The following is a 20,174-nucleotide window of genomic DNA, read 5'->3' on the forward strand; positions in this document are numbered from 1 at the left end:
GTCTACCTTCAAGTCAGTTCCAACTTATTGAAGCGTTGACAGTAAACCTATCATAGGGTTTTAGAGAGGGTTTGCCGCTGCCTCCTTGAGGCTGAGAGAGTATACCTTGCTCAACGTCACCCAGTAAGTTTCAATGGCAGCATTAACTCTCTGATCTTCAAAGTTAGAGATCAAACCACATGATACTGACTCTTAACTACTGTGATACGGTATCTACAATGGTGAAAAGTAGCTAATTAATGCAAGGCTGGGGTGGAAAATTGCTGGAAGAAACATTAACAACCTTAGATATGCAGATGACACTACTTTGATGGCCAAAAGCAAGGAGGAGCTGAGGAGCCTTCTAATCAAGGTGAAAGAAGAAAGCGCAAAAGCTGGGTTGCAGTTAATCATTAAAAAACCAAGATTATGGCAACAAGAATGATTGACAACTGGGAAAGAGGGAGAAAACGTGGAGGCAGTGACAGACTTTGTATTTCTAGATGCAAAGATTACTGCAGACGCAGACTGCAGCCAGGAAATCGGGAGACGCTTACTTCTTGGGAGGAGAGCAATGACCAATCTTGATAAAATAGTGAAGAGTAGAGACATCACACTGGCAACAAAAAGTCGCATAGTTAAAGCAATAGTATTCCTCATAGTCACCTATGGATGTGAGAGCTGGATCATAGGGAAGGCTGAGCAAAGGAAGAGAGATGCTTTTGAACTGTGGTGTTGGAGGAAATTGCTGAGAGTGCCTTGGACAGCAAGAAGATCCAACCAGTTCATACTTCAGGAAATAAAGCCTGACTGCTCATTGGAGGGAAGAATAGTAGAAGCCAAGATGAAGTACTTTGGCCACATCATGAGAAGAAGACAATTATGCTGGGGAAAATGGAAGGAAAAAGGAAGAGGGGCTGACCAAGGGCAAGATGGATGGTATCCTTGAAGTGACTGGATTGACCTTGAAGGAGCTGGGGGTGGTGACGACCGACAGGGAGATCTGGCATGGGCTGGTCCATGAGGTCACAAAGAGTCAGAAACAAATGAACAACAACAAAAAGTTAATTAATGTTTTAATAAGTATGGTCTTGCAATGAGGATGCCATAGAAAACGGACAGAAACCGTACTTAACTTCCTGAAAATATTTTAAAAAGAGAAATGACGGCAAACCCATTGGCTATTTTAACCGAATGCATTCAGAAAAGTGATGTATTTCCTCCTGCTGCTCAGTGCGAGGCTGATGATTTTGTGTCTATACTGTGCTAAAACAATTAAAGAGTTCTGTAGAACCTTTATAATGTAATTCGTGGTACATATTCTGGTAGACTTCAGCCCAGTTCATCAACTGCATGTTGTATTACTCCTAGACGGCATACAAATAGATCAATTGGTAGACAGCAAATGAAGAGAAAATATAAAGGTCACAAGTTACAATGGAATAAAAAAGATTACAAGATACTGGCCTAGCAACTGGCTCAACAGGAACCACTGGTGTCATACTATGTACTTAGATGCATAGATATAACACCATCAAATTAAGAAATTTCAAATTAGATAACAGCTTACAGAAAACTACCAAGAGCAGCTGTAACATATCACTGTGGCATTCTGGATTGTTTATAACAAATGAACAGTTCTTTAAGGAGAAAGAATCATTGCAGAAATAGATCCCACAAGGCCTCATTAGCAGCTATAAATAGATGCAGCTTGTAAAAACTCTGCCAGTAAACATATTCTCCCCCTCTGCTAAACCAGTATTCAAAGCCTCCCTGACAAGCTTCTTCAATAATAGGATGCACCTATGGAGAAAAAGCTTTAAAAGTATCCTACTTTTTCTCTTAGAACCTAAAGTAGAGATCATAGAGGAACTTGCCTTCCCACAGAGAAAGACCAAAACAAAACTGTTGGGAGAATAAAAACATCCCTTGCACAACTGAAAACACACATAAAAGCATGGTTTTAAAATATGTAAATATTTATTGCTGTGAACATGGTTATTTTCTCTGGGTTTACAATTATGGCAGAAAGGAATTGTCATATCAGCAAAAACATTCAGAAAAAATATTACATAAGTCTTCATAGGAACCATTTTATCCGAATGTATACTGAAAAGCAATGCCTGCCAGGTCAGACCTTCTTTATTAACAACATGAGACATATGCAGATACATACATGTGCAAGTAACTCTTTGTTTTACAATATGTACTATTCAAAATAGACTCCCTTCCCCTGACAATTCTTTTCTAAAAAATAGTGTCCATGCATCTGGGGATAAAGATGGTGAAATGAACAAAATCTGGCTACCGGTATTAAAAAAAACTCTAAAATTACAACAGCACAACAACAGAGAGGAAACAAACAGGGACATCTAATCACCTCTCAACAAAAGTTTGCTCTAGGCACTGCCAGGCAATCAAATGCTAATCAAGATGATCAGTTGAAACATTCACATCTAGCCCCAGCAGACAAGAGTCCTTTGTCTCACCCTGGTCATTCCACAGATATATAAACCCTATTTCCTAGTTCCAATAGACCTCACTACCTCTGAGGATGCTTGCCATAGATGCAGGCGAAACGTCAGGAGAGAATGCCTCTAGACCATGGCCATATAGCCCGAAAAAACCTACAACAACACGATGATGTTTTAATGGTTTTTAATTGGGATTTTTTAAAATGCTGGTTATATTTAATCCTGTTTTAATGTTGATATATTGTATATTTTTAAATTGTTCTGCTGTTGCTTTTATATCAAGCCGCTTTGAGTCCCCTTTAGGAGAGATAAAGTGGGGTATAAATACATATAAATATAATAATAGCCTCAAAGCAGCTAAACAATGTGTGACAAAAATCTAAAACATATAAATATCAAAATAGAATTAATAGATCTGGCCACGGTGATCCATGCCCTTGTCATATTTGGTCTGGATTACTATAATGTGCTTTATGTACTATAATGTCCTTGAAGACCCTTTGGAAGCTTCAGTTGGTTCAAAGATCTGCGGCCTGGTTGTTTACTAAAGCGCTGTACAGGAGAGGTCAACACTCATGTTACAGCAGCTCCATTGGCTACCAGTGTGCTTCTGGACACAATTCAAGGTGCTGGTTTTAACCTTTAAAGCTCTGAACAGTTCAGGCCCAACTTATCTATTCAACTGCACCTCTATTCAACTCTACGATCGGCTGGGGAGGCCCTATCCTCAGTCCCACCCGTCTCAGGTGCAGCTGATGGGAATGAAAGAGGGCCTTCTCGACGGTGTCCCCTCGACTCTGGAACTCTCTCCCAAAGGACATCAGAATGGCTCTCTCACTGTTATCCTTTAGAAAACAAATAAAAACCTTCCTTTGGAAAGAAGCCTTTGAGGAAGACAACATTTAAGCTGGGTTAAGTGCAATGGATGTAGAACACAATAATGAAGTGGATGCAGTATTAATTTTAATTTAACCTTAATTTCTAATTAGAAATGATTTTAAATCAAGATGGATGGATGTTATCATTGAAGTTATCATTGTAGGAGCTTTGGGTGGCAACAGCAGACAGGGTTGTTGCTAAACATGCCCAGCTCTTTAAGCTGCTCTTCATAGGGACTCAATGTGTTCCTTGTTTGTGAATTTCCATGGCAGACATCCCAGAACAACTTATGAGAGGATTCAGAGCTGAGGGAATGGCTCTGTGGACTACAAAGTCCATTCAGGCTGAAATTAAACCGGTTTCATTGATTCCAGTGCCCATGAGGCTGAAGTCTAGCTTTCAGAGAAGGAATGCATGGCTTTGGGAGGAAGGCCATTGTAATTCTTCTTCTCCTGAGGGATAGATCCATTTTAATGACTGTATTCCCTTCGCCACCGCATGAACTCTCTGTCCTCAATTAACCTCCACCATTTTGGCTCTCGGCCGGAGTCCTGCGGCAAACAGCAACGCTAGTCCGCCATTTTGTGTCCTTCTCTTCTTCCGTCCCACTCTTTTCCCGCCCGCTGAGCTAACGCGCGAGGCGATTGGTCAAACTTCCACTCAGTCTTCCCGCGCGACGACGTGATTGGCTGCTTTTTCTCTCTCTCCCGCGCGCGCGCTGACAAGACTCCACCCCCTCCTGCTTTTGTCTTCCTTTAAGCCCGCCTCGGTGAGGCAATCTGCACCCCGATTGGTTAAACATCCACTCGTCCCGCCCACGCAGCAACATCATTGGTTACTTTCTATCTCTGCTCTTTCTTTTCCCCTTGCCCTCCCCCGCCCCTCGGGTATTTATGCAAACCTTCGAACAGAATTCTTTGAGGCGATTGGACGAAGCAAGAAAGGAGAGAACCAATGGTGTTGCTCCGTGGGCGGGACGAGTGGATGTTTAACCAATCGTGGTGCAGGTTGCAGAATTGTTATCCAATTCTGCAACCTGCACCCCGATTGGTTAAACATAGTTACTTTCTATCTCTGCTCTTTGCTTAACCGCCGTCTGTTGCCCTCCCCTCCCCCGCCCCTCGGGTATTTATGCAAATCTTCGAACGGAATTCTTTGAAGCGATTGGACGAAGCAAGGAAAGAGAGAACTGTGTTATCCAATTGTGGCCGATTATGCAAATAAAAAGGGCTGGGAAGGCATCCGATTGGCTCCGGGTCGAGACTCGCGCTGGGAGGGATGAAAGTTCTGGAAAGGAGGAAGTCGAGGAAGCCGGCCGGCTCGGGGTGACGCACTCGCTCTCTCAATCCCCCCCTCCCCTTTCCTTTGTTACGTCACAGAACGTTTCGTCACCTCCGCGGCCATTGGTGGAGGAGGCGGGGAGAGGCGGGACAAGCCGTCCCTTGCGGCGTTGTGATTGGGTGAAGCGCCGGAAAGGGGCGGGGCCGTTCTGGAATCTTCTTCAGTGGTATATAAACACTGGGCTCTGGAGGAGGAAGTCGCTTTCTCTTCGGCGAGCCTCGTGGCAGCTTCTCCCTCTTGTTTAGTGAGGCGGTGCGGAGCAAGCAGGTAAAACCCTCTAAAACAACCTTTTATGTATTGTAATTTATGTAATTTACTATTCTATTTCCTTATATAGGTTGCTTTTGAGTTTTCCCTTTAATTTAGCCATTTCCAGAAGCAGTCTCTTCTGACATTTCGCCTCCATTTATAGCACGGTTGTTTTTGAGTTTTCCCTTATTTAGTCACTTCCAGAAGCATTCTCTTCTGACATTTCGCCTCCATTTATAGCAGGGTTTTTGAGTTTTCCCTTATTTAGCCATTTCAAGAAGCATTCTCTCCTGACGTTTCACCTCCATTTATAGCAGGCGTTCCTGAGAGGTTGTGAAATCTGTTGGAAACTAGGAAAATGGGGTTTAGATCTCTCTGGAATAATGTCCAGGGTGGGAAAAAGAACTCTTGTATGTTTGAGGCAGTTTCCCCCCCTTGATTAGCATTCAATGCCCTTGCAGCTTCAAGGACTGGCTGCTTGCTTCCTGGGGTGATCCCAGGGAGGTGTTAGCTGGTCCTGAATTATTCTTGTCTGGAATTCCTGTTTTCTGAATGTTCCTCTTCTATTGTCCTGATTTTTTGAATTTTTAAAATGCTGGTAGCCAGATTGTGTGTGCATTTTGATGGTTTCCTCCTTTCTGTTCGAAATTGTCCACATGCTTGTGGATTTTAATGGCTAGTCTGTCATGGCTGGACCACTCTTTAACAACCACCATGTCAGACTACACAGAGAAGCCATTGAAATCCATAAGCATGTGGACAATTTCAACAGAAAGGAAGAAAAACATGAAAATGAACAAAATCTGGCTACCAGTGTTTAAAAATGCAAAAACCAGGACAGTAATTAAAGAGGAATACTCGGAAAACAGTTATTCCAGACATGAAACAATCAGGGCCATCTAACAGGATTCCCCCAGACTGGAATCAGCCAGTCTTTGAAGCTGCAAGGCCAATCAGTGCTAATCAAGGTGGCCAATTGCAACATTCACTCTTGCTCCAAGCAGACAAGTTCTTTCTTTCTCCCACCTTGAGCATCATTCCACAGATATACAAATCTTACTGGTCTTGGGTTGTTGTAGGTTTTTTTGGCATAGTGACTACCTCTGAGGATGTTTGCCATAGATGCAGGCAAAACGTCAGGAGAAAATCTCTAGAACATGGCCCTATAGCCCGAAAAAACCTACAACAACCCAGTGATTCCTGCCATGAAAGCCTTCCATTTACTTGCCTTGTTTCCAACAGCCTGCACAACCTCTGAGGTTGGCTGCGATAGATGTGGGCAAAATGTCAGGAGAGAGTGCTTCTGGAACATGGCCATACAGCCCAAAAAGCTCACAGCAACCCAGTGATTCTGGCCATGAAAGCCTTCGATAACACTTAAAATTTTGGGGAGGGGATCAAAAGGTTAACTGTTCCCCCTTCTTTCCTCTCATTTTCTCTTTTTTTCCTTAATAAATCAATTTAAAAATGGATTCAGGGATTCAATGATGTTCCTTATTGATCTGGCAATTGATAAAAGTCCTTCAAAATGTACATTTTTTTTCCTTCCCCCTTTTTATGATAATAAAATCAGAAAACTGAGGCCATTGTCCTTTTCGATTTGCTCTGTTCTTAACTGCGTTTTCCTCTACTTCGCCATCTTTCTCCCAATCTTAAAAGAATTCAATTGTATTATTTGAATGTTAATCTTCCTTTGTAGGGAAAAAGCAGAGCTCCAAAAGCACAGGAGCGGCATACATTTTGCTTTGCTGGAGAAAAGGAGGAAACAAAATGGAGACTAGGAAGGAAAAAGAGGAGGAGGGGGTCCATAGGAGCCAAATGAGGCTCTGTAATGCAAAGAGGAAGGAACCCTCCCATTCAGAGGAAGGCGCTTCTGCCACATTTGGCATGCATTTCTTGAATGGCTGCCAGGCTTTTTTTCCTTTGGAAAGAGGAAGAAAACACTCCCATTATGAAACAAGGGCTGTACAACTCATTCCCTGTCTATTAATAAAATAAGATTTTTTTAGTCTTTTGGGGGGGGGGCATTTAGGGTCTGAGGAATTCAACAAAGCATCCATAGAAGGCACAAAACTACAGATTAAGGCGATGGGGAAGCTTTCATTTTATGTATTTTTCCTCATTCTTTCCCAAAATCCAAAAGAAGTGTCTACACTGCTATATAATGCAGTATATAATGCTATATAATTATAATGTAATATAATTTAACTGTATTGGACAGTGACGTAAGGCACCTATAATCCAATTAAATTGTTTAAATTAATATACTAATTGTGTACATTGATATATCGTGTTTATTATTATATGTGTAGTGCGGCATTGTATGCCATGGTCTGTAAACCGCCCTGAATCTCCCATTGGAGTGAGAAGGGAGGGGTATAAATGTAGTATAATAATAATAATAATGCTGTTAAACTGCATTATATAGCAGTGCAGATGATGCTAGGAGGTGGGGGAAGGAAAGGGGAGATGGTTTTTGAGTTTAGCTTAAACTAAATTATCATTCTCTAATTAGTGTTTTAGCTTTTTTAATATATCTGAGATTTGAGCCTAGATTCTAATGATCTTAATGTATTTTATGCGACTAACCCACGCGTGACAGTGATAAAAGATGGCATGTTTGAGGTGACCTTCAAAGAGTAGAGAGGAGAGCAGAGGAGTCTTTAAAATCCAGGGATAAAAGCTGCAGTAATGCAGACTTCTTTGGAGAGCGGGTTGAGGACTAGGGGCTTGTTTCCTCTGAAACAGCTTAATTAGAGAATCTGGGGTGAACACCGTTTTAATGTGCTGTGGAGGCCTGGGAATTTCCTGCCCAAGAGGGTTTGGTGCTCCCAGGATTCTATAGCATTGGGCCATGGAAATGGTTCCAAACTGCATTAAATCCACAGTGGAGATAATGCTCTGAGAAAGACAGTTTTTCTCAAAGGTGTGGCTTCCATGATCCATTTGCACACTGTTGCTCCCCCCCCCCACACACACACACACTCATAAGATGGTTACCTAACAATGAATAGTCCTCCATTTCCTTGCCTCTCCCTCCCATGTGCTCTCCAGCGCACTCTGCTGCCGGTTCCGGTGGCACACCAGAACACGTGGCCCAGGGCGGCATTGGTGGCTCCTCCCTTTGCGGCCGGCCTCTTTCGTTCTTAGAAGGAAGACGTCATGGGTCTCTTCCTTTTCCTGGCCACATGGCAGCCTCCCAAGGCCACTCTGATCTTGGAAGGTCCGCCATTCATTCGTTTGCACCCACGTGGCTTTTGGGTTTCGCAATCTAGGGCTGGGTTGCGCTAATGAGTCATGCAAGCAGGCCTCATGAAGGGATATGGAATTTATTTATTATTTATTTGCCATATTTCTATACCACCCTTCTCAGCCCGAGGGCGAATCAGGACACTTTACAAAACCAGCACAATTCGATACCACAATAATATAAAGAGTTAAAAGCATATAAAATTCCATAAACAATAAAATCAATAAAACAATTGATTTGGAAACTGGTTTTTTGCTATTATCTGTTTATCACAAATTTCTCTGTATTTTCCAGGTGTTTCATCTAGGTAAAATACAATACATTGACATGCCCCAGTAGCAGCTTTCCCTGTTGATTTCCCATTGCTTGTCTACCAATATATCTTCCCAAGACACATAGAATGCATTTACAGCTCTAACTAGGACCTTCACTAATTGTTATATCTACATAAAATCAAGACGATATTCCTTCATGCTTCAAAATTATTCAAACCCCTCGGTCCACAAATAGTATATCTCTTTTCCTTAGTTATGAAATTAAAGAAAGGTTCCAGTCCTTTCTCACTTTAATCTAAGCATGGGCAAGCTTTGGCCCTCCAGGCACTTTGGACTTCAACTCCCACAATTCCTAACAGCCAGTAAAATGGCTGGGATTTCTGGGAGACATCCGAAAATACCTGGGGAATCAAAGTTCGCTGTTGCCTTAAAAGAAAAGTTCATTCTGGATGTTACTATACGTATTTTCTATTTCTATTATTATATCCAAATGAGGAATTCCTTGTCTCATTGCAGTTCCTCACACTCAACTATATTAATTGGTGCCAAATCTGGCAAAACAAGTATATTGATTTTTAAGCATGCTATTAGAGATATTCTAGTTGAAGTATCATATTTTGGTTTGTGTGATTCAGTTTAGATTTTTTTTTTAAAAAAACCCTATAGAATAATAATTAGCTCAGTTTTCTTTTGCCTCAGCATTTTATCTCTGCTTATATGCTTCGTTGCGTAATCTCCTGGCCTCTAAGTAGTAATCTTCTTTATCTTCACAGCAACCATGACTAATAAGGGACCTTCAGTTGGGATTGATCTTGGCACCACCTATTCCTGCGTGGGAGTCTTCCAGCATGGCAAGGTGGAGATCATTGCCAACGACCAGGGAAACAGGACCACGCCAAGCTACGTTGCCTTTACCGACACGGAGAGGCTTATTGGCGATGCTGCTAAGAACCAAGTGGCAATGAACCCCACAAACACAGTATTTGGTAAGAATGCTGTTGTCAAGGTCTCAACTTACACTTTTTCAGATGCCACCAAATTTACTTACATAATTTGCTTCAAATTGACTGTTCTCAGCCCTTCCCTTAAGTGTTAGTTAAATGTGCACTTCTTAGAAGAATGCTGAAAGAATATTAGAGAGATGTTGGCACCTTTAGCATTTTCCCAGTGTTTTTAAACACTTAATAGTGGAATGAATTTGTGTTTTCCTCAAGTGCTTTTTTATAATGTCCAGCCAAATTGTACTGTGAGGCACTATTTGGCAATTGGTAAATTTTCTAGGAAACTGATAATGCAATAGGAATATGCCCCCTACATTTTTGTAAAGGGTTTACTAATCTGCTATATTGCATAGCTTGAGAAAATACATACTTATTTATTTGTGACATTTATATGCCTCCCGTCTCACGCCAAAGGGGACACAAAGCAGCTTACAAGATATATAGAGCCCCCAGTGGCGCAGTGGGTTAAACCTCTATGCCGGCAGGACAGGTCGCAGGTTCGAATCCGGGGAGAGGCGGATGAGCTCCCTCTGTCAGCTCCAACTCCCCAAGCGGGGATATGAGAGAAGCCTCCCACAAGGATGATAAAAACATCAAATCATCCGGGCATCCCCTGGGCAATGTCATTGCAGACGGCCAATTCTCTCACACCAGAAGCGACTTGCAGTTTCTCAAGACGCTCCTGACACGACAAAAAAACAAACCCAAACAGTGCTATACATTACTATATTGTACTATATAATTATATTGTAATATTAGTAATATTACATGTAATATAAAATATATAATTATATATTATCAGTATTATACTATATTACATTATAATATAACTTTTATATGCATATACAATATATTATATATTGGTATAGCACAATAATTAAGAAACACATGGTAGGCATGTTGTAGGCCTGCAATTTGGAATGTTCCTCACCATTGCCTATACTAATTTGCTATGTTGCATAGCTTGAGAAAATTATTTATTTGCTACATTTTGTATGCTGCCCTTCTCACCTCAAAGGGGTCTGAGCAGCTTACAAGATAGTTATATATATGCACACAAACACACACAATACATTATACCATTAGCGCAGTACAATATCTGCGCTATACATCACTATATTGTACTATATAATTATATTGTAATATTAGTAATATTACATGTAATACAAAATATATAATTATAATATTAGTAGTAGTAGTATACTATACTACATTATAATGTTATAAATTTTATATGTATATACAATATATTCTACATTAGCAAAGCACAATATTAAGAAACACATGGTAGTCATGTTGCATGCCTGCCATTTGGGATGTTCCTCACCATTGGCTACACTGTTTGGGGCTGCTGGGAATTGTTGTCCCCCAGCAGATTGTGGCCCCATCTACACTTCCATTATGATGCAGATCGGACTGCATTATATGGTCAGTATAGACTCGCATAATCCAGTTCAATGCACTTAAACTGCATAATATTAATTTACATTCTGCCCTATCTCCTGGGGGACTTGTATGAGGTTGCACCAGAAGTGTCAACCTTGTGGCCCTCCAGGTGTTTTGGACCACCTCTCAGAATTTTTGGCCATTGGACAAACTGGCTGGGGTTTATGGGAGTTAGAGGGCCACAAGTTTGTCACATCTGGTCTGCACTGACCATGTAATGCAGCCTTTGTGTAAGGTAACCTCCTTATGCCAGTTGTTCTCAACCTGGGGTCTCCAGATGTTTCTGGCCTACAACTCCCAGAAATCCCAGCCAATTTACCAGCTGTTAGGATTTCTAGGAGTTGAAGGCCAAAAACATCTGGGGACCTACTGGTTGAGAACCACTGTCCTAAGTCTTTATTTATACGCCACACTGGATAGTGCAATGTATTAAAGATAAGCATGCATTTTAAAAGTAGAGCAGACATTGCAAAGGCCCTGCTAACTCACTCACTTGCAATCTCCACAGATGCAAAGCGTCTGATCGGTCGCCGGTTTGATGACGCTGTGGTCCAGTCTGACATGAAGCACTGGCCTTTCACTGTAATAAACGATGCAGGCCGGCCCAAGGTTCAAGTCGAGTACAAAGGAGAAACAAAAAGCTTTTACCCAGAGGAAATATCCTCCATGGTGCTAACCAAAATGAAGGAGATTGCCGAAGCGTACTTGGGAAAGGTAAGGCTTGTCAGAATTCACCAGGTGAAGATTTGTTTTTGAACTGTTGCAGACCTATTTCATGTAAGTGTATTGTTGCTTTCAGAATGTTACGAATGCCGTGGTTACAGTCCCAGCCTACTTCAATGACTCCCAGCGCCAGGCTACAAAAGATGCAGGAACCATTGCTGGTCTCAATGTGCTCCGGATCATTAACGAGCCAACCGCTGCTGCTATTGCTTATGGCTTGGATAAAAAAGTAAGTGTGAGAAGCCAGCCTATCTATCACCTTGTGGATACCAGCAATCCTCTGCTTTAAGCTATTTATAATAGGCAGGGGCCAACTATAGCCCTGGCTGTTAGGAATTGTGGGAGATGAGGGCCAAAGTTAGCCCATGCCTGATTTATAACATTTTCTTTTGTCTGTGTTTGTGCATTGCAGGTTGGTGCTGAGAGAAACGTGTTAATCTTTGATCTGGGAGGCGGCACCTTTGATGTATCCATCCTCACCATTGAAGATGGCATCTTTGAAGTCAAGTCCACGGCAGGTGACACCCACTTGGGTGGAGAAGACTTCGACAACCGCATGGTCAACCATTTCATCGCAGAGTTCAAGCGGAAGCACAAGAAGGACATCAGCGACAACAAGCGCGCCGTCCGCCGCCTCCGCACGGCCTGCGAGCGCGCCAAACGCACCCTGTCCTCCAGCACTCAGGCCAGCATTGAGATCGACTCCCTGTACGAAGGCATCGACTTCTACACTTCGATCACCAGGGCCCGCTTCGAGGAGCTGAATGCAGACTTGTTCCGCGGCACTCTGGATCCCGTGGAGAAAGCCCTGAGGGACGCCAAGCTGGATAAATCTCAGGTCCATGACATTGTGCTGGTTGGCGGGTCCACCCGAATCCCCAAGATCCAAAAGCTGCTCCAGGACTTCTTCAATGGCAAAGAGCTCAATAAGAGCATCAACCCAGACGAAGCAGTCGCGTATGGTGCAGGTAACTAGAAAGTTAAATGCTTAACTCAAACAGATAGCACTTTCCTCCTCCTTTGGGTTTCTGTTGACTGCTTTTCCTCTTTCCATCTTTCTTCCTCCTCCTTTCTTCCTTCTCTTTTGTTCTCTTCCTCTTCTCATTGAATGAACCCAGATCAATACTCAAATCAATATTGCACTTTTCTCTGCATTTCAATTATTGTTGACTCCTTTTCCCCTTCCTTCTTTCTTTCCTTCCCTCCTTTCCTTATTTCTTCTCTTCCTTCTTTCCTTACTTCCCACTTCTCTCTGCATTTGGGTTTCTGTTGACTCCTTTTCCCTCTTCCTCCTTTCTTTCCTTTCTTTCTTTCCTAACCTACCTACCTCCATTTCTCTGCATCTGGGTTTCTGTTGACTCATTTTCTCCCTCCCTTTCCCTCCTTTTTTTCTTCCTCTTCTAATTGAATGAGCCCAGATAAACACTTCACTCAAATAAATATTGCACTTTTCTCTGCCTATGAGTTTTACTTGACTCCCTCCCTTCTTTCCTTTCTTTTTTTCCTTCCCTCCCTCTCTTATTCTTTCTTTCTTCCTTCCTTCCTTCCCCCCCCTTCTCTTCTTCCTCTTCTAATTGAATGAACCCAGTTAAATACTTCACTCAAGTAAACATTGCACTTTCTCTGCCTTTGAGTTTCTCTTGACTCCTCCCCTTCTTTCCTTCCTCCTTTCTTTTTTCCTTCCCTCCCTCTCCTTTCCCTCCTTTATTTTTTACTTTCCTTCCTCTCTTCTCTTTTTTTCTCTTCTTCCTCTTCTAATAGAATGATTCCAGTTCCAACACTTCACTCAAACATTGCATTTTTTTCTGCCTTTGGGTATCTCCTGACTCTTTTTTCTTCTCCCCCTCTTCTTTTCTCTCTCTCTTTCCATCTCTATTTCCTCGTCTAGTTGAATGAACCCAGATCAACTTCTAGTTTTTGTACAGTTCCTTAAGTGATGTTCAGGCCTTTGTTTATAGAGCCCAAACAATCAATGCTATTCGCCCTGATGATTGAGTCCAAAACCATTCGTAGTTTCCACCAGAAGCCAACTAATGATGGTCCAAACCTTCCTTGGATGTCTGAGCGAATAAGTAAAAAATATGTATTAGGATAGCACAGGGTAAAAGCTGGAGTGTATATAATATTTCTTTTTTCCTCTACTCTTCCATTTCCCTCTAGCTGTCCAAGCTGCTATTCTGTCTGGTGACAAGTCAGAAAACGTTCAGGACTTGCTGCTGCTGGATGTGACCCCCTTGTCCCTGGGCATCGAAACAGCCGGAGGGGTCATGACGGTCCTGATCAAGCGCAACACCACTATCCCCACCAAGCAGACTCAGACCTTCACCACGTACTCAGACAACCAGCCTGGTGTCCTGATTCAGGTATGGAGAAATGACAGTAAGAAACTAGGCAGGGACTGGTTCTGATGGAACTGCAAAGTAATTTATTGCCTGAATGACTGGACGCAATGATGAAAGTGATCCAAAACCATTCGTAGTTTCCACCAGAGGTTGAAAGACCTATGTTGGCTTAAGTACCTTCCTTGGATGTCTGAGCGACCAGTTATTCAGCGTCCAGTTTGCTTTAAAGTTCTCTTTTAAGTTTTCTTTGCTTAACTCTATGTCCTGTTTTTTTCCAGGTTTACGAGGGGGAGAGAGCCATGACCAAGGACAATAACTTGCTGGGCAAGTTTGAACTAACCGGCATCCCTCCCGCTCCAAGGGGCGTCCCTCAGATTGAGGTTACCTTCGATATTGATGCCAATGGCATCCTGAATGTCTCTGCGGTGGATAAGAGCACTGGCAAGGAGAACAAGATCACCATCACCAACGACAAAGGTAAGGCCTGGAGATCGGGATGGCAGGGATCTGTATGGGTGCAAAGGGAGACTCGGCCACATCCTGCACAATCTTGTAGTCCTCATGAAGGACTTGGATATGCAGATGAGTCATTTGGCAGGGAAAAGCCCATCTCCCATTAGCTTTCTCTGCCTTCCTGTCTTCCTTTCCTATTGCCTATCATAGAATTGGAAGAGACCTCATGGACCATCCAGTCCAATCCTCTGCCAAGAAGCAGGAAAATCACATTCAAAGCACACTAGGGGGATAAATAGTGACCAGAATGGCCTCAATCGCATAGAATTTTAAAGTTGGAAGAGATCTTGTCGGCCAATCCAACTCCATTCTGCCAAAAAGTAGGAAAATTGCATTTAAAGCACCCCCCACAGATGGCCATCCAGCCTCTGTTTAAAAACTTGGAGCCCCTGGCGGTGCAGTGGATTAAACCCGTGTGCCGGCAGATCAAGACTGACAGGTCACAGATTCAAATCCGGGGAGAACGCGGATGAGCTCCCTCTATCAGGATGATAAAACATCCAAAAAAAAAAAAAACATCTGGGCAACCTCCTTACAGATGGCCAATTCTCTCACACCAGAAGCAACTTGCAGTTTCTCAAGTCACTCCTGACACAACTAAAAAAAAACAAACCCAGGGGCAGAGAGTTCCACTGCTGAACAGCTCTTACACAGGACGTTCTTCCTCATGTTCAGGTGGAATCTCCTTTCTTTCCTGTAGTTTGAAGCCATTGTTTGGCACCCTAGTCTCCAGGGCAGTGGAAAACATGCCTCCTGGCAAACCCTTGCGTCCTCCATTTTGTTCTCCTGTGAGCATGGAGAGAGACAAGATGTCTGCTGTTTTAAATAAAGTATTTAATATTTTTAAAGCTTGATTCTGATCTTTGAAGTTCAGTTGCTCTAATGCTGGCATGAGAAGCTTCTGATCTGCCAAACCACTAATGCTGTTCTTGCTGCTTTACATTTTTGATTGCTTTCTCCCCTTTTGGAAATTAAATAGCTTCCCAGTTTGGCTTTAATCTTACCTCGAAGGCCTTATTAGGCAGTATAACATGTCTTTAATTAAAGCAAGCTTATGCAAGTGCCTTTATATTTGGTATGTTGAGCGGTTTACTCAGTTCCAACCAGGTTCAGATTATGACAACAATCCTGGTGGCGCAGTGGGTTAAACCACTGAGCTGCTGAACTTGCTAACCGAAAGGTTGACTGTTCAAATCTGGGGAGTGGAGTGAACTCCCACTGTTAGCCCCAGCTTCTGCCAACCAAGCATCTTGAAAACATGCTTATTTATTTATGACATTTATATGCCGCCCCTCTCACCCCAAAAGGGACTCGGAGCAGCTTACAAGATATATATATATATATACATATACATATACATATATACATATATTATATTATTAGCATAGCACAATAATAGTATTATATTACTATATTGTACTATACCATTATAATGTAATATTATTAGTAATATTACATGTAATATAAATATATAATTATAATATCTTAGTATTAGTATTCTATTGCATTGCATTATAATATAAATATTATAATGTATATACATAACATATTATATTGTACTATACCATTATATTGTAATTACAATAATGTAATATTATAATATCCATATTAAAGGTATATACAAGGTATATAAGGGCATTTGTATACCATCCTTCTCACCCCGAAAGGGACTCGGAGTGGCTTACAAGATATATAAATACATACAATATATTATAAGCATAGCACAATATCAGTATTATATTACTATATTGTTCTATACCATTATAATGTAATATTATTAGTAATATTACATGTAATATAATATATATAATTATAACTTTATATTACATTATATTATATTAAATATATAATTATTACTTTATATAATTAATACTTTATATTATTAGAATAGCACAGGAGACAAGGTGGAACTGTCCAAATGTGAGTAAATCAATAGGTACTGCTCAGGCAGAAAGTTAATGGTGCTCCATTCAATCATGCTGGCCACATGGCCTTGGAGGTGTCTATGGACAATGCCAGCTCTTCAGCTTAGAAATGGAGATGAGCACCAACCATAGAGTTGGACATAACTAGGAAAAACCTTTTTCTCGTTCGAACCATTGAAATACCCGATTTCTTTTTAATCTAAAGGTCGTCTAAGTAAGGAAGATATTGAGCGCATGGTCCAGGAAGCTGAGAAATACAAGGCCGAGGACGAGAAACAACGTGACAAAGTGTCATCCAAGAATTCCCTGGAATCCTATGCTTTCAATATGAAGGCTACCGTGGAAGACGAGAAGCTGCAAGGCAAGATCAGTGACGATGACAAGCAGAAGATCTTGGATAAGTGTAATGAGATCATTAACTGGCTGGATAAAAATCAGGTATGTGGTGCTATTGCAGGAATGTGTTACGTACAAACATAGCCTATCCTTAATAGCCCTTGGGTCACAGCAGGCGTCAAATTAGCTGCTTCTTAAGCTCTCTGTGGCAACAGACATTATAACAGACAGTTGAATACATTATATAGATTCCAAGACTGCAGTCGCAATGATGAGAGTGATCCAAAACCATTCGTAGTTTCCACCAGAGGCTTCAAATCCAGTGATGGCTAAACACCTTCCTTGGATGTCTGAGCGACATTTTGCAGTTACCTTCTGAGCCTGGGTTGTCCAACATAGGTATGGGCCAACTTTGGCCCTCAACTCCCACAATCCCTAACAAGCCGGTAGGCTGTTAGGGATTGTGGGAGTTGAAGTCCAAAACACCTGGAGGGCCAAAATTGGCCCATACCTGGTCCAACCCCTCTCTCCTGACTGGACAGAGCAAACTAGCCTGCCAGATGTCAATATATCTCACCTCCCATCAGCTCTAGGCATGACGTCCAACAACGAGGACTATAGGAGTTGTAGTCCAGCATCTGGAGGGACACATCAAATGACATTGTGGGTCAGATTTAGCCCAGGGGCCTTGACTTTTAACACATATTCTGACAGTATTGCCATAATCCTTCAAATTGAGGATTTACATACAACATGCTATGCAAATAGAATTTAAGGATGACTTAGTAATGTCTTGTTTACAAGTTGAGTGGTTCAATAACCCTATGTAGCATGACTTTTGTTCCTGAGTTATAATTGTCATTTTCTTATTGGTTCTATCATAAAAACATAGAAAATGTTTGTTAAACTGCAAAATCTTCGGTTTTTGCAGGAGGGATATGCTGCAGCACATTTTGCTTTATGGATGTCTCACTAGAGCAGGGGTCCTCAAACTAAGGCCCAGGGGCCAGATATTTACCTGGCCCTCACTCAGGGTCAACCTAAGTCTGAAACGACTTGAAAGCACACAGCAACAATCCCAAAAGCAGGCCCACACTTCCCATTGAAATACTAATAAACTTATATTTGTTAAAATTGTTCTTCAATTTAATTATTGTATTGTTTTTACGTGAGTTTTTTTTGCACGACAAATAATACATGTGCTGTGTGCATAGGAATTCATGTTTTTTTCAAATTATAATCCTGCCCTCCCAACAGTTTGAGGGGCTGTGACCTGACATTAAGTCTAGTTGTGCCCAACTCTGAGGGGTAAGTTTGAGGACCCCTGCACTAGAGTCTCAACCAATTCCACCTGCTTTGTGGCAGTCACAAAAAAGTGAAGTTTCTGGAGTACAACAACTACTTAGAGAATTTTTGCAATGTTTATGTTTTAATTATAAGGCCCCCCTGGTGGCACAGCGGGTTAAACTGCTGAACTTGCTGACTGAAAGGTTGGTGGTTGGAATTCAGGGAGCAGGGTGAGCTCCTGCTGTTAGGCCCAGCTGCTTCCAACCTAGCAGTTGGGAAAACATGCAAATGTGAGTAGATCAATAGGTAACGCTTCTGCGGGAAAGTAACGGCGCTCTATGCAGTCATGCTTGCCGCATGACGTAGAGGTGTCTACGGACAATGCCGGCTCTTAGAAATGGAGATGAGCACCAACCTCCAGAGTCTGATACAACTAGACTTAATGTCAGGGGAAAACATTGTTTTAATTATGCTGTAATCTGCCACAAGGAGAGGCAGGTAAGAAATAAAATCATAATTTACTTTCGAGGTAAGGAGTTCCAAAGTAAGGAAATTGCACTTTCAAGCCAGGAACATACTGTTTTCAAGTTTCGTTACATAGTGTCATTCTAGTATAATAAAATATTTTGATTTTTATATTATCGAGCTCCAGCTTTGTTTGGAGAGGTTTGCTGATATTTCGGATCAGTTCCTGACCTGTTTTTGGAGTTGCTGTAATTCAAGTCTGTTGTCTTGGGCAAGCAAGCATTCTTCAACTAGTAGTAACTTCAAGCCATTCCTTGCCTTTCCCCCCTCTCTAGACGGCCGAGAAGGAAGAGTTTGAGCACCAGCAGAAGGAGCTGGAGAAGGTTTGCAACCCCATCATCACCAAGCTGTACCAGAGTGCGGGCGGGATGCCCGGTGGGATGCCCGGAGGCTTCCCTGGCGGCGGAGCTCCTCCCTCCGGAGGGGCCTCTTCTGGGCCGACCATCGAGGAGGTGGATTAAGCGGCCGAGGAAGACTCCATTCCAGTCCTGTGGGCGGGCGCCCCTGGACAGACCCGGACTCAGTTCGACTCCTAATACTTAACTTCAAGGGCATTCTTGATCATACTTGGAACCATGTGCACAGACAGGGAGGGAAGGCAAACATTTGCACTTTACCAGTACTGTAAAAACAAAAAGTTCAAATGCAAACTTGAGTCCTAATAAATGAAACTTATTTAATTGGCAAATTGATAAACCTTGTGTTTGTTTTTCCTTGGCAGAACCACATAAGTAACTTATTTATGTATTTCCAGTATTTATATTCCGCCCTTCTCACCCTGCAGAGGACTCAGGGCGGATTACAATGCACATATACATGGCAAACATTCAATGCCGTAGACACACAACATATATAGATAAACACACAGAGGCTATTTAACATTTCAGCTTTTTCATGAGGTTATTTTGGCCACCAGGGGAGCTGTTGCTTCACCGTCCATTTGTGACACTGATGGAGTACTTCCTAATTCTTTGCATGCTTGCTGGAGATTTTTATGGCCTCGTAAATTAGCCTCCCCACATAAGCGGTACCTAAATTTCCTACTTGACAGATGCAACTGTCTTTCGGGCTGCAAAGGTCGACAGCAAGCTACACAAATTGGTCGGAAGCTCACTCCAACCCAGGCTGTCTTCGAACTCATGACCAGTAGTGATCTTAATGTAGGTGACTCCCAGCCAGCTGTGCCACAGTCCAATTAGAGTGACTTAGTAAGTCAACAGGCATTTTTGCATTTTACATAGCAAACAAGCTCAGTGCTCAATTTTCACTATATTCAACTGTAAAGCACACCAAAATTTCAAGAATAAGAACAAGAATAAGTAAGATACTCCTGCAATTCTCACCCATTTTTATGTATAGGAAAATAGTGTGTGTTGGAATTACACCTGCTATTTGAATATGTATTGCATTTCACACACTATTATATGCTAACCTCAAGCCATGAGGAGAGGCAGGCAAATAAAACTATTACTGGGTTGCTGTGACTTTTCCAGGTTGTCCATGTTCCAGAAGCATTCTCCCCTTATGTTTCACTCATGGCAAGCATCTTCAGTGGTTGTGAGGTCTATTGGAAAAGAGGCAAGTGGTGTTTATATATCTGGAATGTCCATGGCCTTGCAGCTTCAAAGC

At 42.0% G+C, this 20,174-nt stretch overlaps 1 protein-coding gene and 3 non-coding genes across 4 annotated transcripts; all 4 read left to right on the plus strand.

The window, feature by feature from the left end:
- Nucleotides 1–4,836: 4,836 nt before the first annotated feature.
- Nucleotides 4,837–19,241, plus strand: HSPA8 (heat shock protein family A (Hsp70) member 8). Its single transcript, XM_060786962.2, has 9 exons — nucleotides 4,837–4,940; nucleotides 9,221–9,433; nucleotides 11,403–11,608; nucleotides 11,694–11,846; nucleotides 12,030–12,585; nucleotides 13,778–13,980; nucleotides 14,238–14,436; nucleotides 16,603–16,835; nucleotides 18,821–19,241. The coding sequence occupies exons 2-9, from the start codon at nucleotides 9,226–9,228 to the stop codon at nucleotides 19,004–19,006; spliced, it is 1,944 nt and encodes a 647-aa protein (XP_060642945.1). The 5' UTR covers nucleotides 4,837–4,940; nucleotides 9,221–9,225; the 3' UTR covers nucleotides 19,007–19,241.
- On the plus strand, nucleotides 13,597–13,685 carry LOC132782835 (small nucleolar RNA SNORD14). Its single transcript, XR_009632109.1, has one exon. It is a non-coding gene; the product is annotated as a small nucleolar RNA SNORD14 (small nucleolar RNA).
- LOC132782834 (small nucleolar RNA SNORD14) lies at nucleotides 14,062–14,157 on the plus strand. The gene has a single exon (XR_009632108.2). It is a non-coding gene; the product is annotated as a small nucleolar RNA SNORD14 (small nucleolar RNA).
- Nucleotides 16,997–17,091, plus strand: LOC132782833 (small nucleolar RNA SNORD14). The gene has a single exon (XR_009632107.1). It is a non-coding gene; the product is annotated as a small nucleolar RNA SNORD14 (small nucleolar RNA).
- Nucleotides 19,242–20,174: the final 933 nt, after the last annotated feature.

The sequence above is a fragment of the Anolis sagrei genome, chromosome 7 (genome assembly GCF_037176765.1).
Source record: "Anolis sagrei isolate rAnoSag1 chromosome 7, rAnoSag1.mat, whole genome shotgun sequence".
Classification (NCBI taxonomy): domain Eukaryota; kingdom Metazoa; phylum Chordata; class Lepidosauria; order Squamata; family Dactyloidae; genus Anolis; species Anolis sagrei.

What these genes read in the sequence shown, in the direction of transcription:
- HSPA8 (XM_060786962.2), top strand. Translation starts at nt 9,226, where the DNA reads ATGACTAATAAGGGACCTTCAGTTGGGATTGATCTTGGCACCACCTAT. An exon ending in CCGAAGCGTACTTGGGAAAG is followed by an intron (nt 11,609 to 11,693) that starts GTAAGGCTTGTC and finishes TGTTGCTTTCAG; the next exon opens with AATGTTACGAATGCCGTGGT. An exon ending in AGCAGTCGCGTATGGTGCAG is followed by an intron (nt 12,586 to 13,777) that starts GTAACTAGAAAG and finishes ATTTCCCTCTAG; the next exon opens with CTGTCCAAGCTGCTATTCTG.